Source organism: Eschscholzia californica, unplaced genomic scaffold (genome assembly GCF_041429995.1).
Source record: "Eschscholzia californica isolate CP2 unplaced genomic scaffold, dmEscCali1.0.p SCAF_4, whole genome shotgun sequence".
In the NCBI taxonomy this organism is placed as follows: Eukaryota; Viridiplantae; Streptophyta; class Magnoliopsida; order Ranunculales; family Papaveraceae; genus Eschscholzia; species Eschscholzia californica.
Window position 1 is genome coordinate 47,478,289 of NW_028238461.1, and position 22,243 is coordinate 47,500,531.

The 22,243-nt window shown below is 36.6% G+C and overlaps 2 protein-coding genes and 1 long non-coding RNA gene across 4 annotated transcripts; 2 read left to right on the forward strand and 1 right to left on the reverse strand.

The window, feature by feature from the left end:
- The first annotated feature begins 1,174 nt into the window (after nt 1–1,174).
- LOC147545404 (uncharacterized) lies at nt 1,175–3,494 on the forward strand. Its single transcript, XR_015223823.1, has 4 exons — nt 1,175–1,823; nt 2,117–2,482; nt 2,954–3,012; nt 3,284–3,494. It is a non-coding gene; the product is annotated as an uncharacterized LOC147545404 (long non-coding RNA).
- A 3,079-nt stretch (nt 3,495–6,573) lies between these two features.
- RHC1A (RING-H2 finger C1A) lies at nt 6,574–9,075 on the reverse strand. 2 transcript variants are annotated; one of them, XM_086636490.1, is made up of 2 exons: nt 8,612–9,075; nt 6,574–7,834 (listed from the first exon to the last, which is right to left on the reverse strand). In XM_086636490.1, the coding sequence occupies exon 2, from the start codon at nt 7,777–7,779 to the stop codon at nt 6,793–6,795; it is 987 nt and encodes a 328-aa protein (XP_086492616.1). In that variant the 5' UTR covers nt 7,780–7,834; nt 8,612–9,075; the 3' UTR covers nt 6,574–6,792. The 2 variants fall into 2 exon arrangements, with proteins under 2 accessions (XP_086492616.1, XP_086492617.1); XM_086636491.1 differs by having other exon boundaries at nt 6,574–7,837; nt 8,612–8,771.
- A 6,933-nt stretch (nt 9,076–16,008) lies between these two features.
- LOC147545406 (calmodulin-binding protein 25-like) lies at nt 16,009–17,213 on the forward strand. The gene has a single exon (XM_086638047.1). The coding sequence runs from the start codon at nt 16,216–16,218 to the stop codon at nt 16,855–16,857; it is 642 nt and encodes a 213-aa protein (XP_086494173.1). The 5' UTR covers nt 16,009–16,215; the 3' UTR covers nt 16,858–17,213.
- Nucleotides 17,214–22,243: the final 5,030 nt, after the last annotated feature.

Genomic DNA, 22,243 nt, shown 5'->3' on the forward strand with positions numbered 1-22,243 from the left:
CCTGCAATTTAGATTTTTTTTCTTTGATTTTGTCATCTAATATTCATATTTTGTCTACATACTAGGGTAAAGCTCGTGCCTCCGGTACGGTTAAAATCATATGTAAATACAACTATGTTAAAATATAAATAAATAATGACACAATAAGAATTTCACCTCTTCGTAACATCTGGTGTAGAAAACACCATCGTCAAATTGTGTAACTTGTTATGCAAAGAGTGTCGAAATGGTAATTTCTTCTAATTGTTTGCCTCCACATATCAACGCATTAGACATTTCAGGTTCCATCTCGAACAATATGGAAAGGCCACAACATCTCAATGTCTAATTGCTTGCCTTTACATATTTCATTATGAAATAAAGTCAAAACTTACAAGTGTTTTTAAAAGGAAATGTGAGAAATGAAAAAAAAAACATGTTACAAAGGAAAAAAAAAAACCAAATCAAATGCTTAACCATAACATACAATACTTCTCAGGAAACTACAAAAAAAATCCTCGTGCACAGATATAAACCGTAAATTGAACTTAATCAGGATTAGTCTTCGATTTTTAGCTGTCAAGAAGTTTAACTCAGATCTAGTACCAAAGGGTACATAATTCTTGCTTGCTCTATACATCAGTCTCAGGGGAGGTTTGTTACCTTTAAGAGAATTAGTGAACTCCTTTAATTAATAGACATCTGTTACCAGAACTGAGTTGTAGGGACATATTCTTTTGCTTTTTGATTCAACAGTTCCCACTACAAAATAGACAGGCTTTAGCTACGGACCTTTTGCTACGAACTAAATTTATGGTAATTATTGGTCAACATTTGCTATGAATACGTACTAGTCGTAACAAATACCGGCCAATAGCTACAAATGTCGTGGGCAGTTGCTACGCATGTGTCTGTGTCAATTGTATGACACGCACGAATTTTTCAGAACTTCGGAATCACCTTTTTGCTATGGTGTATTCAGCATAGCAAATGATTGACATTTGCTATGCTCAGTCCGTAGCTAAAGGGTGAAAACACGGTAAAAAAAATTTTGGCCCGCGCATATTTGATCGTGCGGTAAAATTAGGGCAGAAATCATAGTGGCGCGCACCCTAAATCTTTCTCCCCAAAATGTTTCTCGAGTCTTCCCCTAATTAGTTCAAAAGAAACTTTTTACTGAAAAAAATTTCAATTCGATCTTCTCCCAAATCAGAAGAATGTGTGCATCTTCTCTCCTCCTCATGATCATTAGGTAAATCATTATTTTTTTATCCTTATTCAAAGTATTTGGGTTTGAACTTAGACTTAAAAGATTTATGAGAGAGATTTTGTTTGAACTACTAGGGCTTCTTTGTTTAAAGATTTTTGTAGGAATGGTTTAAGATTCTACTAAAGTTGATCTTCCTAGAAAATCATTTTCATCTTTGTACTAAAATCTAACTTGGAGCAGCAAGGAATGAAGCAACACAATTAGAAAGAGTTACATTGAGGTGAACCCTAAAACTCTCAAATATACATGGACACAGATCAATCGAGAACCTAAGAAACTATTGATGGTGCTCTTTTGTCTCGACCCAAGTATTTCACCACTAGTTGATTCAATAGTAAGATAAGTTACTCAGAAATCAGGTCTGCCACTCAAAATTTTCACAGAGGTACAAAAACTGATTTTGTTTTAATCTAATTACTGATCTATAATTGTCTTAAAAGACAACTCTTTTTTATTGATTTTGTGTTTTGTTTTAATCTTGAAATGATGATTGCAAGTCCTCTAGAAAATAGGTATCTGTACCTCTTATGGGGTTTTGTGTTGATCAGAGTTTTGGTTTACAAATACATTGCTGGTGTGAGAATAGTCCCACATGGGAGAATGGGTTAACTAGCAACCAAGAATATAAAGTATAGGTCCTCTCCACTCATTGCCAATTGGTTTTGAGTTGGATGGCCATAAACTTAACATGGTATCAGAGCTAGGCCCACACGTGATAGGCTTAAAAGCCACACGTGCTCCACGTCACCCGTAAAGAAAAAAAAATCACACGTGTTAGGCTTAAAGAACGCCACACGTAATATAAAGTATAGGTCCTCTCCACTCATTGCCAATTGGTTTTGAGTTGGATGGCCATAAACTTAACAGCTGGTAGGAAGCCTTGAACCCCATCTTCATGGTAAGCTTTTCTGGTTCTTGTAATAATGGATCCATCTTTGGAATAATTATAGTGATTTCGCAGGAGCTCATTGGTAAAAAAGATGAGAGGAATAAAGAGTTGTTCATTTTTTTTATTTTTAATGGTGAAATTGTTTCTATTTAACTATAATTTGAATAACTCATTTCCAGAGAAGAATAGGGGGAAATCCATCTCTTGCATGGTCAACTAGATTCAAAATAACAATTGGAATTGCAGAGGCAGTAACTTACTATCATAATGGTACAGATAGATGCATGTGTTGTTTATAGACATTAAACCCTCAAACATCCTTCTCTCTTCACAAAGCACCCAAGGTGAGGAAGAATAAGAACACTCACTATTCCAATAATCTTGTGATCAAAATTTAACCTTATAATTTCATGTTAATGGGTATTTACAACTGGTGATTTTGGGTTAGCTACATGGACATCTTCACCTTCAGTTCCTTTCCTCTGTAAAACTGTGAAACGAACATTTGGGTATAAACTACTATCATTATTGCTTGTTTTCCCTTCTAGAAGTGTAAGTTTTTTTTTAATTTTCGATTTAATTTAGCAGTTATTTAGCTTTTGAGCATTTTCAACATGGGAAAGTGTCAAACAAAATGGATGGATATGCTTATGGTGTCGTACTATTAGAGCTAATTACTAGACGAAAAGCTCTTGATGATAAAAGAACACCATGAGATGAGAACTTAGTCTTGTGGGTAAGTCAATTTTCGATGCGATTGTTTTGATTACTACATCCTATTCATTTTCTCACTGGTGTACTGCAATTCTATGTAGGAGGTGTGTTTAAGCTGGAATTGTTTCTTCCTAAAGAACATCCAATGGCTGCACCGAAGGTATGGTTGTACACTTGTTCCAGCCACATATCTAGAAAATGAAGGAGATGTAGAAATGGTTTACTTCACATAATCTTATATTTGACCTATAGTTTTGGCTGAAACAAATTTATTGTTATAGAAATCCTAATAGTCTTTGTTTTAGGACATTAGAAATTCATGGACACAAGAACATAGTCATATTAGAGTGTAAAACTCTTCATTCTATGTTGTATCGAAGTACTATTGTTTTTCATTGAATTCTAATGATATTTTATATCTCTTGTTACAGGAAAAGTTGAAAAAGGGAACCCTCGCACAAGAGATTATTTTTGTTAGTGTAATGTATGTTGAACTCTTAGATATATAGACGTGGATTAGTTTGACTGTTTAGTCAATATATTATATATGTTCATATTTTGGTTAACTCAATCTGGTGGATTTTTACTTTGATATATGTACGAAAGATTTTCAATGAATGAACGGATTACACAGGTCATTGATAAGTCATTGTGTATGCATTTTATTATGTTGAACATGGTTATAATTAGTGAATCTTGATTGCTAGTAAGATCTTAAAATCGAAGACTTTTTGCTACGAAAAATTTCCGTAGCTTATGAACTATCAACGGGTACAATTTTTTTAAAATATATGACTTTTTTGCTACGAACTATTCCATTACAAATAAACAGTTCATGGTCAAACTTTTTTGAACGTTTAGTTACGCCAAAATCCATAGCAAAAAGGTTTAACTAGTAGTTACGGACGAACGCGTAACAAAAACTTCGTAGCTAAAACATTTGTGATGGCAATATCAGTTACGAGAAGAAGGTCGTAGCAAAATACTTTTAGCTACGGAATGTTGGGCAATTGCTACGGCATGTGTCTATAACTAAAATGATGATTCAGATAAAAAAAAAAGACAAACATCTAACTTGTAAAAATACTAGGGTATGACTCGTGCCTCCGGCACGGACACTGCTGTTGAACGAAAAATATAAAACTTAAAAACTACTATAATTTATAACAGGTTTATTCCTAAAAATTTGAATTAGAATAATGAGATTGAAACAAAAAAGTAATAACTACAAAATTACAAAGTGCGGAAAATGGTATCCCCATCTGCTCCGACCTGACATACACTCACCAGAAAGACTACTCGACATTGATATATAATGGATGCGAATTTTAGTGATCCACATACATAGTTCGGCCAACATAATGATGCAAAATATACAAAAATTACAATCGATGTGTGACATTTGAAAAAACACATGATGTTTAATGTTAACAGGTATTAAGTTCAGATAACAAATCATATATCATGGACATCATCTCTCCTTCATCCTTTGCACTGAAATACATCCCACGTGCACATCTAGAGAAGCCCCCGTAATGCATACATACTAATCACACCATCACACATGATATTATTGGAGTAAAGTCTTTGATGTTGTCGAGGATAATCCATGAAGCAACATTTCATTTACCAAACATATATGTTGAAGAGTGTTCCTTCCATCAAACACATATACCACAGCTTCGGAGACAAAACGTGTTTCAGCCAAAATGGAATACAAAGACATACAACAACTATCTTCTACCTTCTCTTACCATTTCCATTCCGTCCCGAAATCCGAATACAAAGTTATAAAACATATGTCCTACCTCTTTACGACCCTCCTCGAAAAACGAGAATTTCAGCCAAAAATAGGAAAAATTGACTTCACCAACAGTAACACAGTAAACAACCTACTAAGTTTTTGAGACAAACCATGGGATTGATTGTTTCTCCTGGATATGACACGTGACTTCGTCACGAATGCTTTTGTTAAATGCACTTTATGTACATACCACTTTTACAGTGGTAAGAATAAAATTAAAAAAATTCGGAGTTGAAACACAGGACAATTTCGTTAAAGAAAAATGGCAGATAATAACCAGAAGTTACAGAGAAAAAATTATAGGTAACCCAAGAGAATATTTTACCTGAAAGATTTTTGTGTACTTGAAAATTTTCCGGTCGGCGATCTGGTCGGAGAAGACAGTGAGAGGGGTGGGGAGAGAGAGTGAGGTGAGGTGGAGAGAGAGTGAGGTGAGGTGGAGGGTTTTTTATTTTTATTTTGAAACATATTCCCCATAAAATATGTTTCCCCGAAAAATTTTCAAAATTTTACATATTCCCTTTAAAATTTCACACCCCGGAAACTATTTAGCTTTCCCCAAAGCGCTGGCCTTGTTGAAGATAAAGAGATCTGTTGAAGTTAATAATTGGAAATCTTCTTCTATTAGGATTTGAAATGGTAATGGAAGGAATTGGACGATGTCTAAGGAAAGCTGTGGAAAGAGATGAAGAACGGATGGTGGTGGTGGTGGTGGTGGTGGTGGCGGTGGCAGTGGCGGTGGCGGTGGGGCGGCGGCAGAGGTGGTGAAGAAATGTTGATCATGGCCATGAATGACGGAGGTTGAAGCTCTAGCAGTTGCAGCTGAAGTTGGAGAGAGAATCATTTCCTTTTATGGCTTTCTTTATGTTCTGTTAATTCTTCCTAGAGAGAGAAAGCTCATCCTAGAGAGAAAAAGAGAGTATTAGTGCTCTATTCTTTCGTTTCTTCTTCTCATCCCATCGATCGGTTGGTCTTTGGATTAGAAAAGTTAGAAACCTTCAATTTAGAGTAGGGAGAGGAGGAAGAAAATGGTAGTGGTTGTCGCCGGAGATGGCGGTCGGAAATAGTGTCCGGAGTTGAAGAAGAGGAAGAAGCAATGTTTGATTACCCCTTAAAATTTGTTTCCCTGGAAAATTATAAAATTTCACATATTCCCTTTAAAAATTCACACCCCAGAAACTATTTTGCTTTCCCAAAGCGCTGGCCTTATTTTACCTTTTGTCTTAATTAAATGGATGATATCTAGCCTAACAATAAACCCCTTCAACCAAGATGGGAATCTATGATCTTATAGACTTAAGAGAAGTGTCCGGACTACTGCTGTAACTGCACCATATCAAAAGGTAGTTAATATGGCAGCTTTTGTGCTTGTAACATTGTAAAGTTTGTTAATGAATTTCTCACATAAGCCAAATTTCATTTTGCTTTACTTTATCTGAGAAGACATTGTAAAGATTTATGGGTCTGTCATCTGTGGTTCCCCTTCTAGAAGATTATCATATTCCACTTTGAATAATCCTTCATTCTGTGTGTGAAACATTAGTGCAATTGACATACTTTGATACTCTTCCTGTCCCATAACTCCTATGGACAACCAAAAAAAAGTTGCCCTCGTGGCTCCTGCCCATTTTACAATAATTTGCTTTTTATTCTTCCCCAGACAAGCCTGCTCGCTCGATTAACCAATTAGTACAGTTTGTTCTCTGATGGTCAGGACTCTATTCTAAAATGGTAGCAGCAGACGGATGTGGGGTAGCCGGGTAGAGGAGGCCAGGGTGGGCAAGACACCGTTGAAAAGAAAACTGTAACATACTTGCAACAAAACCCATAGAAGCTCATACAACGTTGAGCACCAGTTTCATGACCTCCAAGAAATCAGATAATTCCGTCACATTAATGCTGTATGGAAGTGAAAAAGGTAGGAACTAGGAAGTACATATAATATTATGAGGGGGGGACATACAAAAACAAGATAGCGTGCGAAAGACACGATATAATACCTTACACACAACAGAAAGATGTCGAAATCTGCCCGGTCACTAGAACATTATACCACTTAACACTTCAAACAAGTTTTCTTATCTTATATTCAAAAACATGGAAAGAAGATGGTTTTCTACATAGAATTACCTTAGCTTAATAATCGAAAGGCCATCCAGAATAACCCATCTGATGTCGATGATCATCTTCCCGCATAGTCGGCGAGCTGCTGCTTCCACCTGATTCACTATGGGTGGAGGCTGGGTGCGAGTTAGAATATGAATTCGCGTTGGAGTTCGACGAGCGAAAAGGCCACAAGAAAGAGAAAGGATTACGTCTACCCTGGCTCTCCAAACTGTTCTCTCTCACACCATTGTTACTAATGGAACTACTGCTTCTACTTACTCCAATTGAACTCTGACTACCACGAGAATTACTCGATCCTTGTGGTGGCAGTTCATGGCGACAGACGGGACATGAGTTGTGCTGAACAAGCCACGGAACGATACAATCTGAATGATATATGTGGTTACAAGGCATCTGACGGGCTTCAGAACCCAACTCGAATTTATCTTTACAAACTGCACAATGGGCTTCGGTTCGGAGATGTCTCTGTGATATATTAATAGTAGGCATTGCATCAATCGACGAGCGAGAAGCTGGGGGTGGACCTTGCCTCTCGTTCCTACTTAGCTGTTCAATAAGTTCGTCAAGTCCAGGACCTAGAAGATAATTGTTGACATTAGCTCTCCTTATTCCAACTCCAGGACCTCCATTAAGAAGCACTTCAATCCCATTTTCAGACAATCGGACAGGGATCTGACCGCTGAACGTTAACCAGGGACCGGACCCAGAATCAAAATTGTCAGGACCGAAACTTGATCTCCCTCTAATGTCAAAGTCACGGTTTCTTCCTGCCAATCGGTGCCTCATGAAAGCTGACAATGCTTCCACCAGTCCAAACCTCTGCTCAGGTCCATCTTCTGAACTTAACCCGAGGAGATTTAACGGTGCAAGACCTTCTATCTCATTCAGTTCTTGTATGAAACCACCATTACATCTTGGGCAAACTGTGTCTCTCCCTCGGAGTCGAACAGGACACCTACATCTGTAACACCAGTGTGTGTTTCCACCACTCGACATCCCTCCTCTCTCTCTGTCTTCTTGCTCTCAATTACTTCACTTTCTCTTTCTCCAACTGCTAATTCAGCTCAACAATATTAATAACAATTACAACAACAATTCAAAATGGAGAAGAACCATCAAAAAAATCACAGCAAGATACTCCTTATGCATACAAATTAACAATAAAACCTTCACAAAAAAAAATAACAAAATTTAGAGATAAAACATCTCAAAGGGTGATAACACGAGATATTTGGCTCCAAATTTATGTTTTCGAAAGAGGCCATTGGGTTGAAAATATCAATCAATACTCAACACCATCAGCAAAGGAATGTGCAAATTCACATATTTCAGCTACAAAATTCATTCTCAAGGAACATATTTTTTTGCTTATAAGAACAAGATATACCTATCAGCTTTCATAGTTAAAACTTGAATTTCGATCAAATTGAACAGGAAAATCAAACTAATAAACTTATCTATGAATTCAAATATGTTTAAGAGCAAATCAAAACTGAGCCTGTTTGGGAAATCAAAATTTCATATTATGTCCATCTTGCATGTTAGGATCAAACTATGAATATAATTATATAAGTTCAGTAAGAGATTTATTCAAAAAGAATTCGGGTATCAAGATCTGAGACTGTTAATTCAGGATCTCTTATTCTTCTCATCAAATTATTCATCTACATAAGTGTATCTTCTTCAATCACGGAGATTGATTAATCCAGTTAAGATTTAAACAAATCAAACAAACATAAGAGTAGCAAAATTGCCTTCAAATTCATGAAATTGAACTGAAAAAGAGACGTTTAATATCGGATTCATTTTTTGTTTCTGGAAGATTTACCTTTAGAAAAGCGAAGAAATAGACCAGATCTGAGACTGAGACCAAGCTGATTTCATTGTGAAACCCTAGCAGTGAGAGAGAGAGGGGGGAGGTGCTGGTTGTCCAAATCGAAATAATGGGTGGATAATTCGAGAAAAACGGTTTAAGAGGAGGAAAGGGTTGTTTGTTTTTGGGTTAATTCCTTGCTACCCACCGGGTTGAAGGCCCCACATGAGAGTCTTGATTAGGGCCGGGAATCTGGACTGGTCTGCTAACCTGGGCTTATTTCCTTATTGAGCTGGGTCTGTTGGGCTCTGGAACCGAAATCAGCCTGAAATCGGTGATAAACACTTTTCAAGAATTTAACTACTTCGAAACTTTTTCGTACACTAAATCAAAAGATAAAATCATTAAAACGAAGTAGGATTCTAGAACCGATTTCTAGTAAGTAATTGAGATCTTTTGAAGTTTATCATTAATCTCCTTATTCAACAAATCAGAGGTGATACCCATTAAAAGAACCCGAAGAAGTTTGAGGATTTAATAGAAACGGATTAAAAATGAAAAAAATAGTCAATGAGTGTTGGGGCGCTTACAAACCCAAAAATGGGAAAAGATGGTGCCGCCTATAAAATTGGGGCCTAAACGAGAAAAAATCGAGGCACCCTTCATTGTTTTAAATATGACGTCAACTAAAAAAGCGGGTCGGTATAAAATGACATTTAACCATTTAGAAATACTCTATTGAAAAACGGATTGGTATAAACTAGAAAAGTGGATCTTTAAATGGCGTCGTTCTTATTAAGTCTGTCAATGGATATCCGAATATTCGACATCCGATCCGCATCCGTATTCGAATTTCAAAAAAATATTCGAAATCAGATTCGGATATTCCTTATCGGATATCTGCTTATCGGATATCGGATACGGATACACTCATATTTGATCCGATAAGTATTGTATGGCCCAAGATACGTCACCAGGACTACCCCAAGAAATTCACGATTAATGGGGTTACTCAGTGACCAAGCCCATGAACTAATGGCTAATGGGCCCGACCCATTTATCTTTGGCCACCCCAAAGCAACGCCAAAGTAACGAAGCACTTTCAGCCCTGAAGGAAGAAATCCGCCCTCGCCTCCTCACTAGGCTGAAATATGTAAGCACTTCCAGCCCTGGAAGAAGAGGTCTGCCCTCGCCTCCTCAACAACCTAAGTACGAAAGCACATCTAGCTCTGGATAAAGGGGTCCGCCCTCAAATCCTCAACGGACCTCCTACCATATATCCGTTGGAGAGACGTTACAATCATTCAAGATGACAACATCCCATATATATCCGTTAGGGGGTTACAGAATCCATATTAATGGTGACGACTCATGCGTTACCACCACTAAAGATGACAACTCATCACCGAGTTGCAGTCGATCGAAGACTCTATAAAAGGACCAAGAAGAAGATGATACGGATCATCTGATGGGAGGAATACATACCGAATACTAGCTCAACATCATCATCGAATTTCCGACTAAAACACTCGGTCATCTGGCGATCGCCGAACACAAATCATTACTTTCTCTCTCATACAGAGCGACCATCCAATCATCAACGAGCATACCGAGTGATCACTTAATTACTTTCTCTCACCAAGGTCGACCTGACAACCAAGGGAGGCCGACCATTACTTTCTCTCTCTCTTGGGCGACCGGACAACCAAGGAAGGTCGACCATTACTTTCTCTCTTTTGGGCGACCTGACAACCAAGGAAGGGCAACCTACCATTATCTCTCCTGACGATCAAGTAGGCAGACTACTTTATCTCTCTTGGAGGTCGGGATTTCCTTGTCTCACCCACGTGAATATTTACAAGGTCAGGTCCTTAAAGCTTCCTGCTTATTTACAATACATACCCCTGGATAAGGCAAACAACTCCAGGGCCGCCTTACCCAAGGACGGACTTCATAGGATGTCATAACCACTCTCTGATCAATCTCCAACTAAATCAGTCATCCGTAGAGAGCGAGCTTCGGTCACTCTACGAGTCGTGCCTAAGCTCCGACCATTATCCAACCAACGGTAACATTCCAAGGCTAATATCCACGTACACGTTACTTCTCTTGCAAGCTTACTGACTTGACCGTCGGAGCCCCCTTAGGCCGGCACCATCACGGTGACCCCTAAGACCTCACGATCACGTGTGTTGTTGTCTCTTTTGTCACAGGTTAAGCCCAAAGACGTCGTCGGTGCCCGCAAAATTATTAACAGGTGGAGGTTCGACATCCGGTCAACGGCCCGGTCCAGCTGACTTCTTGACCCGCGATTTCTTACCCTCACGAGTATTATAAAAAATTAATAAAAATTTAAATTTATTCGTAATAATATATAAAATGTATGGTTGAGATTTATTATTTAGATTTAATGGTTAAAAAATTAAAGAACAAATTTGAAATTTTGTTAAAGTTTTGGATATCGGATATTATCGGATATCCGTTAATATTATCGGATTCGGATATTGATTTCTAATATCTGTCGGATAATTATCGGATTCGGATATTCAGATAGCTTATCGGATGTGGATATGCCTATGTCTGATCCGATAACCTACCGTTTACAGGCCTAGTTCTTATTTGCTCATGTAGAGATACTTTATTAAAAAAACCTTCTCCAATGCAACACTCGAGAAACACTCTAAAAATCTAAATTTTAACATAAATTTAATTGATTTTCTTCTGTGGCACTTAAAGATCGTCAAGAGGACACTTGTCTCCTTCAAGATCTTTGAAATAAATCATGATATATCATTTTAGAGATTCATATTGAGTCTTGGATTGGAGATAGATTTAACGAGAAATCCTAAAAAAACCTTATGTGACACTCTGGGATTTAGAGTCTGAATGTTGTTTCCGAGATGCTCTTAGTAAATAATAATTCTAGACAAATTGTCATTTTATAATATTTTGGTGTTGTCATGTGAACACCAAAATCTGTTTTTTTTTAAACAACCAAAATATGAATTTGGATAAATTGTTATTTAATAGTACTAATATTTTCTCGTTTGTCTCTCTATAAGCACTTGTTAGGGGGCACGGGAAGAACCCGACCGCGACTCAAGAAGATAATTGTGCCGACTAATCTAGTGATACCCGACCAATAGGACTGGTAAGGTTAACCGGCTGATACCTGACCCAACCCAACCCAACCCAACTCCAACATAAATACCCCCAACCCCGCACCATAGAAGAAAATATGGCATTACAGAGATCGGTGAGAGGAATTGGAGTGTAACTAAATGGGTTGGGAAGTTAATATTAACAAGCCTTTTGTCGGAAGCTTAATATGTATTAAGGGGCAAAATTGAATTAACAAGCTAGCTCTTAATATTTAGAAAGAGGAATATCTAATCGGAAATTAGAAGAATATATTTTTCATACCAAAATCAAATCTTATATTTTTAGTAACTGTAGTTAATAAAATCCTCCTATATATTCACTCATCTCATTCAATTACACCATATCTCACAAAGAAAGGTTAATGTAACTCAACTTTGAACTCATCAAGAATTTCATCTTCTCTCTCTCTCTGGTAACTAACTTCTTCTCCTCCCTTTCTTCATAAACAACATAAAGTATTTAGAATTCCTTCTTTGTCTCCAGAAATGGGGCGTTCTAAACAGAGCTTGAAACTCATAACCAATGAAAGAAGTAGAAACTCTACTTTTCTCAAAAGAAAAAACGGTTTGAAGAAGAAAATAGATGAATTCTCTGTACTCTGTGACATTGATGTATGCATGTTTATCTACGGACCATCTGGTGGTGACCGTCCTCCTGATGTGTATCCCCCGAACTTAGATAAACTTCATCATATTATCGAACGTTATCAAAGTATGGATAAAGATGATCGTGAGAGACGGAGATTAACTGTTGCTGATTTCTACGATGAACATACCAAGAAGATTGAAGATGAAGTTAATAAATTAAGAGAAAAGAACAATCAAGATTTACAGAAACTTATTTGGGATGATCGTTTTAATAATCTCACCGTCGATCAACTTCATCAGATTGTAAAGAAGTTAGATTTCAAGATTAATTATATGGATATACAAAAAGAGATGATCATGAAGGGTAATAATAATAGTAATGATAATGGATACTACTCCTCCTCGAGTGTTGTACCGAATCAAAATCTTGGTGATATGAAACAAGCTTGTTATGGTCAACAATATGATCGTACTAATAGTAACTACTACCATCATAATGAACAATATCATCAACAGATGCTTCCGATGCACAACCCATCATCATATGATCATCCATTAATGATGATGTACGATAATACTAGCAGCATTGTTCCCATGAATTTAATGAGTTCGATCAACGGTTGTGATGGTAGGAATTTCATTGACAATAATAATAATAATAGTGGAGACTTTTCATATCCAACTATTACAAATCAACTGCCTTATGCTCAGATGGATAGATCAATGCTAATGGGAAATCATATGGAGTTTGGTAGTTCATCAATTTCATCACCATCCTACAACTTACAGCCATCCATGGTTACCCCAATAAATACTAATTTTCCAAATATGATGATGGATGGAGGATCATCAACACCACCAACATTAATGAGTTCAATCAACGGTTGCGATGGTAGGAATTTCATTGACAATAATAATAATGGAGACTTTTTATATCCAACGGCTCAAAATCAACTACTTTATGATCAGACGGTTAGATCAATGGTAAATCATATGGAATTTGGAAATTCCACAATTTCATCATCATACAATTTGCAGCAGCCATCGATGGTTCCCCCAATAAATTCTAATTTTCCAAATATGATGGTGCATGGAGGATCATCATCATCATCATCATCACCGTCATTATCATCAAATCATACCATGCAAGACCAACCGTTTGATGTGTGATGGATTAGGTTTTGGGGCATCCGCTATTTGTCTTTTTCTTTTATATTTTTTTTTCTTAGGGGTTATATGTATTGGAAAACAATTAGGTTTTCAAATTTTGTAGAAATAGGAAAGGTGATTAATGTCATTTTCATATAAGTATATCAAATTAAGTAATGATAAAAGTTGAGTTATTACAATTTAACACTTAAATAGTGATGTTAAACAAAATCAATTCAGTTATCTCCTTTATTACTTATAGCTATAGGTTATAGTCTTTTGATTTGGGTGGACAGGCCACCGATATTTGAGCATGTTATTTGTCAACCTAAGCTACTTATTTGGCCAGGGGCGGACTCAACATGGAGCTAGTGAAGTCACATGCCCCACAAACCCAAAGGTGGGATGCCCTTTGCTCGCGCCTAGGGAGAGTCTTTAGAGCACGAGGTATGTGTCTACTCAAACTAAGAAACCGTTTGTGGCTTTTTAGATGAGATAATGGAGTTTTCAGTAGGAACAGTATTTCGTACTTGTTGCGCTTGGGTCTGAATAACAAAAGCAAATCAATAACGTTAACTGTTAAAACTGTAATTAGTGGTATAAGAGACACTAACAACTGGTTTCCAAATAAAAATATCTGAAATCTGACTCAGTAATCTATACTTCAAGTCAAATTTCAATTCTTACTTTGGGGATAAAGAGCATTTGATTCAAAATTTTAGTGGAAGTGAACTTCACCTTTTTAAGTACCCAAGTATCTTGATGCTTATAGAGGGTTCAAGTCACTGACTATTGACCCAAATCAAATAAAGTCCGGCCCACTAATAATAGTGATGGTGGCTGCTTTTAGCAACGCCTAAACAAAGATGGCGTCACACTGTACCTTTGGTACAAGTTTCATCCAACATCATGCTTACATCATTTATACGTCAACAAAACAGATGATGTCACTACTTGCGACTCTTTCCAACCTTTTTTTTTTAGGCCAGCGCTTTGGGGAAAGCTAAATAGTTTCCGGGGTGTGAAATTTTAAAGGGAATATGTAAAATTTTAGAGATTTTCCGGGGAAATAAATTTTAAGGGGAAATAAAAAAAACACTCCACCTCACCTCAATCTATCTCCACCTCACCTCACTCTCTCTCCACCTCACCTCACTCTATCTCCACCTCACCTCACTCTCTCTCTCCACCTCACCTCTTTGTCTTCTCCGATTTGGTCGTCGGCCAGAAAATTTTCCGGCCGGCGACCATTAAAAAAAAAAAAAAAAAATTTCACTCTCTCTCTCTCTAGAAACTCCGGCGAAGGGGTTTCCCTTCGCCGGAGTCCCGGTCTGTTGAAGAACAAACCGGAACTGGTCTGTTCTTCAACAGACCGATCTGGCCTGTTGAAGAACAGACCGGACTGGTCTGTTCTTCAACAGACCACTTCCGGTTTGTTGAAGAACAGACCGGAACTTCGGCGAAGGGAAACCCCTTCGCCGGAGTTTCTAGAGAGAGAGAGAGAGTGAAAGAAATTTTTTTTTTTTTTTTTATGGTCGCCGGCCGGAAAATTTTCCGGCCGGCGACCTAATCGGAGAAGATAGAGGTGAGGTGAAGAGAGAGTGAGGTGAGGTGGAGAAGTATTTTGCTTTCCCCCTAAATAAAATAGTCAAACAAAATTGACCAATTTTTGACCAAGTCTTCACACCCCGGAAACTTTTTAGCTTTCCCCAAAGCGCTGGCCTTTTTTTACTTTTCTAGATTTTTCATCTCCCCTCTCCCGACATCTAAAAAGTACTCCATCAACGTGACACAACATTTAAAATTGTAGTATTTGATATTATCTCTTTTGATGAGATTTGAGGATGTGATTGTTTGTCTACATTAGCTAATTCTCACTAAGTTATTGCGACGAATAATACTTAATTAACGTAAATGTAAACAAATAATTGGTTACTTTTTTTTATTTTGTTGAACTAACAATTGGTTACTCAGCCTCATCAATGAAGTTAATTTTCCCAAAAAAAAAAAACAATTGGTTACTGAGTTGACAGTAAATGCATTACAAAGTTCTGAAAGTTCAGGGTAACAGAAACAAGATTACTTATTGAATGAAATTAGCTTATTAAAGAGTAGTTTAAATAAAATAGTCCGATGAATTTGGTTTCATTTTAACTCTAAATTATACTCATATTCAAGCAAATACTTCTAAAATCTTGAAAATTTCAAGTTCGATTCTCTGAGGAACAAACTTCAGGATTTACAAACTTCACGATTTATTAAAGATTATCATATTTATCACATTTTTTTTAATGGTTTATTTACATTTACAAACTTCAAGATCTGAAATTGAGCGTTTAGAGTGTATGACGTCATTTAACTCGTCAACTAATCGTAGCTGCATTATCTACTTAACTAACCATGGTTAAAAACGTACGGATTGATACCACGTGTCCCTGACTAACGCGGTGCTATTATCTTCACCGACTTATTTATACCCTTTTAACACCTTCTTAAAACCAAACTCCCATTCTCTCTCTCTCTCTCATATCATTTAGACGTATTCATTCACCGGCAGTTCACATCCGACTCCGCTGACGGTTGTTGGATTCCGGCAAAATCGGATTGCTCTCCTTTTTCTTCATCATGTATTGACAAAACCTCAAGTTTCAATTTCTGATCATCTCTAGTAAAAACAAAACCCTAATTCTCTTGTTAGTGGAGAGAGAGAGAGAGAAACAAATGGCGTTTTCTGAAAATTTATCGAGTTTGGATCACTGGAATTTCCGTCAATTAGTCAACGATTCATGGAACTCAGAAGCTTTTTCTCGCGACAACGAAACTTTAACAAAAGCTTTACAGAAATCACTCTCTGGCGTTTCAGAATCTATAACGGATTACCAAGATCCGTATCTTAATCTCATTAAATCCGACCCATCACCAACTGGTTCGGGTTCAGATATCGACTCATCGTCTAAGCTTCGAAACCCGAAACTAAGCGGTAAGATCGTAAAGAGAAAATCTAGGGCAACGAAACGTAATCCAACGACGTTTATTACAGCTGATCCGGCTAATTTTCGTCAGATGGTACAACAAGTGACCGGGATTCAGTTTGGTGGTAATTCACACGTGTCGGTTAATAATAATAATGTGTTGAAGCCTGAACCTCATCGACTTGGTGATTACCGGTTACCGGGTAATAATACTCTTGACACGTCGACTTTCTTGATAGGAACCAACACCCAAAATAATACTAACCAACACCAGAATATATCTAAGGGCGGATCAACGTCACGAACGGCGGTGATGGAAGGAGACGCAGGGTTAGGGTTAGTAGATGCGTATCAGAGTTTCCCAACGCTCGAGTCGTGGCGTCTAATGTGAGATAATGTCGTTTGTTTGATATTTGGGCTGAAAAATCTAGACAGGTGGTATTGGATCGGGATCTGGTCGGTCCAGATTGGTCGGACATCTTCTTTTTCTCTTTTTAACATGTATGGTCCGACGGCCACATCTTTGACCTAGATTTTCAGACTAGTTAACATTATATCTGTTATATTATATTTTGTAATTTTGGGAAGGAGTTTAGATTTTTTGACATCCTTGTTGAGGGTTTGGTTTTGTTGAAAAGGGGTATAGTGGGGATGTGAATTATAGTATGTGTAGGATTATTTGTTGTAATGGAACTTAATGGTGGGTGCCGTTTATAGTTTGGCTACCACCCTCTAGTTATTAGTTAATTACTTAATTTTCTTTTTTTTATTTTATTTTAACTAACATCTTTATATCTTCCTAACTAATATTTCACTAGAAATCATTCTCGTCTTACACTTTCTGACCAGAACATGTTCGACCAATCGTCCACGAATTTTTTTCATTTCGTCTATCTCTATTTTAGCCGTTCTAGAAGATCTTGGAGACACACTGGAAGTAGAAAGGAAAATAAATTGGGGACTCGATAGGGATACTCTCTCAAGTGTACTTCCCCTCACAGGACAAAGTTATTTTGATCTTTTCAGTCTGATAAAAATTGTGGAAGACTAAAATAACTTTGTCACTGTGAGGGGGAGTACACCTGAAAGTATGTCCAGGAATCCCTCTATCATCATTGAAGCAGAAAAAAGAAAAGGAGAAAACAAAGGTAAAAGAAAGAGAAAGAACAAGGTTATACTGAACTTCATTGTCAGAGTTAACTCATAGGTAAAATAAACTGATGTTTATAAAAATTAGAAGAACAAAAAAATATTTCTTTGTAATTTAATTAATCTTGTCCAACAAAATGGAGGATAATTAGTGTGTCAACTAAAGAGGTAATTTCTAAAAAGGTCAAAATAATATTGAAAATAAGTAGAAAAACACAAAACATTTGAAAATTATTATTCAGGTCAAAAAGTGTGCAAATACTAAAATACCCCTATTTGTCATTTTGTGTAACTAAAATTTTTTATTTTTCTTTAAACTTTAAATCAATATAACTTTTGTTTGAGATGTTGGATGTCTATATAAATTATATATATAGAACTGATTTTTCATTAGCTTTCTAACAAGATCCACTTTCAATACTTTTTTTCAAAAAAAAAAACCCAGAAAAAAACGGCGTTTTTTTCCTTTACGTTTTTCTGCAAACGTGTTTGCAACAATCTGTTATGCAAACGTGTTTGCAAAAATCTGTTCTGCAAACGTGTTTGCGACAATCTGTTCTGCAAACTTGTTTGCAACAATCTGATCTGCAAACATGTGTTTGCAGAATATAGGTTGCAAACATGATTTGTAAGCTTTCCAGAATATAATCTTGGGTTGCATGTCTTGCAAACTCAATTTGCAAGAATATAAATTAAGGGTTTATATCTACAAAATCTTGAGTGTGAAATTCATTTTATCATTCATCTACCAAGTTTCATATTCAAGTCAAAAGTAGGATTTTATGGATGAACTTCAACATTAAAAAACTACAAAGAACATAAACTGTTAAACTTTTAAGAATGTCAATTTTAGTAACAACTCAGCCTAATCTATTCTTCCATTGCATCTCCTCCAACTAACACTTGCTCTTTCAACGCTTTCACCTTCGTCATTAAAACCTCTATAAATAAAAAATCACAAACCCAATTAGACAATCAAAAGGTCTCAGTAACAAGTCCACTCCAGTCTTGTATATAGAAAGCTTAAACACTTGAATCTCTAAGTCCAACATATCAAGCATGGAATCGACAAAATAATTTACTACTTCGGTTTGAAAAAAGAAGAACAGAAAGCTGCAACTAATGTGAAGATAAGTTACTAACCTGTCTGACCATTCGTGAATGAATAACCTTTTGAACTGACATAAGTCTGAGGGTTGGGTGATTTATGCTTTCCTCAGATACTCCTTGCCCCCTGAATAGCAAATTTTTTTAACAACACAATCGAATGTCAAAACCAAGTGATTTTTTCATCAGAAAGTAAACTTACCTTGGTTATTACACATACATCAACGTTGCTACCACTTCCGAGATCATTGAATATACCTGAGCAGGTAGCCTCAGTTACAAGGTTAATGCCTTCCTCTCTCTCCAATGACAGAGTAAAAACATCAAAACCCAAACCTACTTAGATCATTTTAGAAGAGCAGTAGAAAAAAAACAGCACAAGTATTAGAAAAATTATGTCTCATATCCTAATCTAGAAGACATGAAACACATAGCCAACGTAAAAGGTAATAGTCAGACACTTGAGTGCTTTACCTTAAAGCTTACTATCGCTTTATATATATAATATATTGCAAACTGAGTTTGTAATATTTCTTCTCCAAACTGAATTTGCAGTTATAATATTGCAAATCCAGTTTACAAAAACTCAGATTATAAACTCAAACACGACTACCATAATTTATTATATGTGAAAGCAGACCACGTAGTAGAAGAAATAATCAAAGCAACAATGAAACAAATAATAGTATCACCCAACAACAAAGACCACTTTGAAGTATTGAGGGACCTGCTAAGTACTAAATCTCTCTAATAATGTGAGTTTTAATCGTGGAAATTTATTGATGTTAGTCTGTATATTTCATGTTGAAGCTCAAATGGGATCAAAATTAGTTTCAAGAAGAAAAATAGAAAGAACAGGAAAGGTATTGTAGGCTGGTTAATAACTTAATATATCAATAGTGTAAAGAAACTAAATACAGAAAATTACTAGTCATAAAAAGAAAATCGATATAAACCTCTTAGAAATAAGGGTTAATTCCGTTTTAGCCCCCGATTTGTGACCAACTCGCCGTTTTGGCCCCTATAAGTGTCCGGCAGTTCGTTTTGGCCCCAATTTCCTGTTTGGCCCCAACATTTTTTTGTAAGCTTCTCCATTATACCCTTATGGCAATAATGTAAATTAAATGTATTTTCTTTCTCTTTGTCCACCTCACTAAGCAATTGCCACGTCATATTCGTCCACATAAGGTCGCCGGAAAAAGTTGCCGGAAAATGTCGCCGGCGACCACCATTTTTTTTTTCAACTTCTTCTTCTCCAACCAACCATCTCCTTCCTTCTTCTTCTCTCTCTCTCTCCTTCCTCTTCTCTCTCTCTCTCTCTCTCCTTCTTCTTATCTCTCTCTCTCTCTCCTTCTTCTTCTCTCTCTCTCTCTCCCCCCTCTTCTCTCTCTCTAAAATAATTAGGTTTCCGGCTAAGGGAAACCCTTCGCCGGAAACCGTCTGGATCTGGGGAACACCCCAGATCCAGACGAAGAGCCCCAGATCCAGACGGTTTCCGGCGAAGGGTTTCTCTTCGCCGGAAACCTAATTATTTTAGAGAGAGAGAAGAGGGGGGAGAGAGAGAGAAGAAGAAGGAGAGAGAGAGAGAGAGAGAGAGAGAGAAGAGGAAAGAGAGAGAGAGAGAGAAGAAGAAGGAAGGAGATGGTTGGTTGGAGAAGAAGAAGTTGAAAAAAAAAAATGGTGGTCGCCGGAATTGATGTCGCCGGCGACATTTTCCGGCAACTTTTTCCGGCGACCTTATGTGGACGAATATGACGTGGCAATTGCTTAGTGAGGTGGACAAAGAGAAAGAAAATACATTTAATTTACAAAATTGCCATAAGGGCAGAATGGAGAAGCTTACAAAAATATGTTGGGGCCAAAACGAACTGCCGGACACTTATAGGGGCCAAAACGGCGAGTTGGTCACAAATCGGGAGCTAAAACGGAATTAACCCTAGAAATAAACCATGAGTAAATCAACAACTTAGAGCAAAACAAGTTCTGGATTCTACAAGCATGAAAGTGGGTCTTACAAAATACGGCATCACTCTTCAAAAATACGCCTATCTAAACATCGCCTGAAATTGCACCACAAAATACTTCGGACATAATTAGCAATTCAACTTTGTTATAATAATTTATGGGAGTGAGAGAACTACAGTAACAACACATTAAAGAAAAGTGGCATAAAGAGCTCGGATCCAAAATACGCAATCTGGTATTTTTATCGATACATAGAACGATAAAAAAACAAAATTAGGGCTTCTCCAATAAAGGGTAAACCTTTTGTTATGAATTAGTAAACTAATACGAACTAGTCTATCTATTTCTCACATACATTATTACTAACTCAAAATTGGAACAATTTCCCATTCTTACAAACAAACAAATTTTTAGATCAAAAAAGCCCTTTGTATTTTATTTGTAGTAAAGTTCCCGAATCCTGATCGATTATCATTAAGTAAGAAGATTATCATTGGTGGATCACTCAATGACTCAAACGGAAAACAAATCAAACAACAGTTCTGATATTTACACAAAAAGTAAGATACTGAATCCTGAAAAATCAAACCAATTAGTATTGTGAATATGTAGTAGATACATCTAATTCCTTCGATGTCGATAAGAGTAAATAGATTTACAATACATTGAGAAGAACAAAATAGAAACCCTAAAAGTTAGAGATAGAGAAAGAGAGAGAGATGAGAACTCACTTGCACAACATATTTGCAGAGAGAGATGAGAACTCACTTGCACAACATATTTGCAGAGAGAGAGAGAGACCGTAAGTGAGAGCCGTCACTGGTTTTTTTGTTCAGAGATTGGAATCAAAAAGACTGATATTTTTGTACGCAAACTGGTATTTTTCTCATCTAAGTACAAATCAAACCCAGATCTGAAAATATTCAAACAAATTTTTTTCATATAAACTTCACCCTAGGAAATTTAGGTTTGCTGGTTGCTTTGTTCGTCTTCATATAATCGAAGAGGAAGAAGAAGAATAAGCGAAGAAGAAGAAGAATCAAAGGTGACGAAATAGAAAGAAGAAGAATTAAAGAGACGAAGAAGAAGAATTAGAGAAGATGTAGAAGAAGGAAAAACCCAAAAAGTTTCTGGAATCTTTTAGTGAGAAAATGAACTTTTGTGGGTAGGGGTGTTTCCGGAACCAAAATATAAAAAAGTGACCTTCTTAATAATTTCTCATATTATTTTAAATCTTATGGGTTAATACTCATTATATTTTGACAACTTTTAGCAAATAGAGAAAGTTACTTGTTTTTTTAGTCATTATAGATAATATTATGACCTAAACAACCATTTTCTCTCAACTAAATACACATATCTTTCAACCAAAAAAAAAAAAAAACTAAATACACATAATATAATAAGGGTTTTCTAGAAACATATCAAAAAGACGATGACATAGAAAACGTAAAGAGGTGGGAGAGTGAGTCAAAGTTTAGCAGGTACTGATTGATGTACGGGTGGTCCAAAATTGGGGGGTTTTTAATATGATATACTTGTCCTTTTCAGAGGAC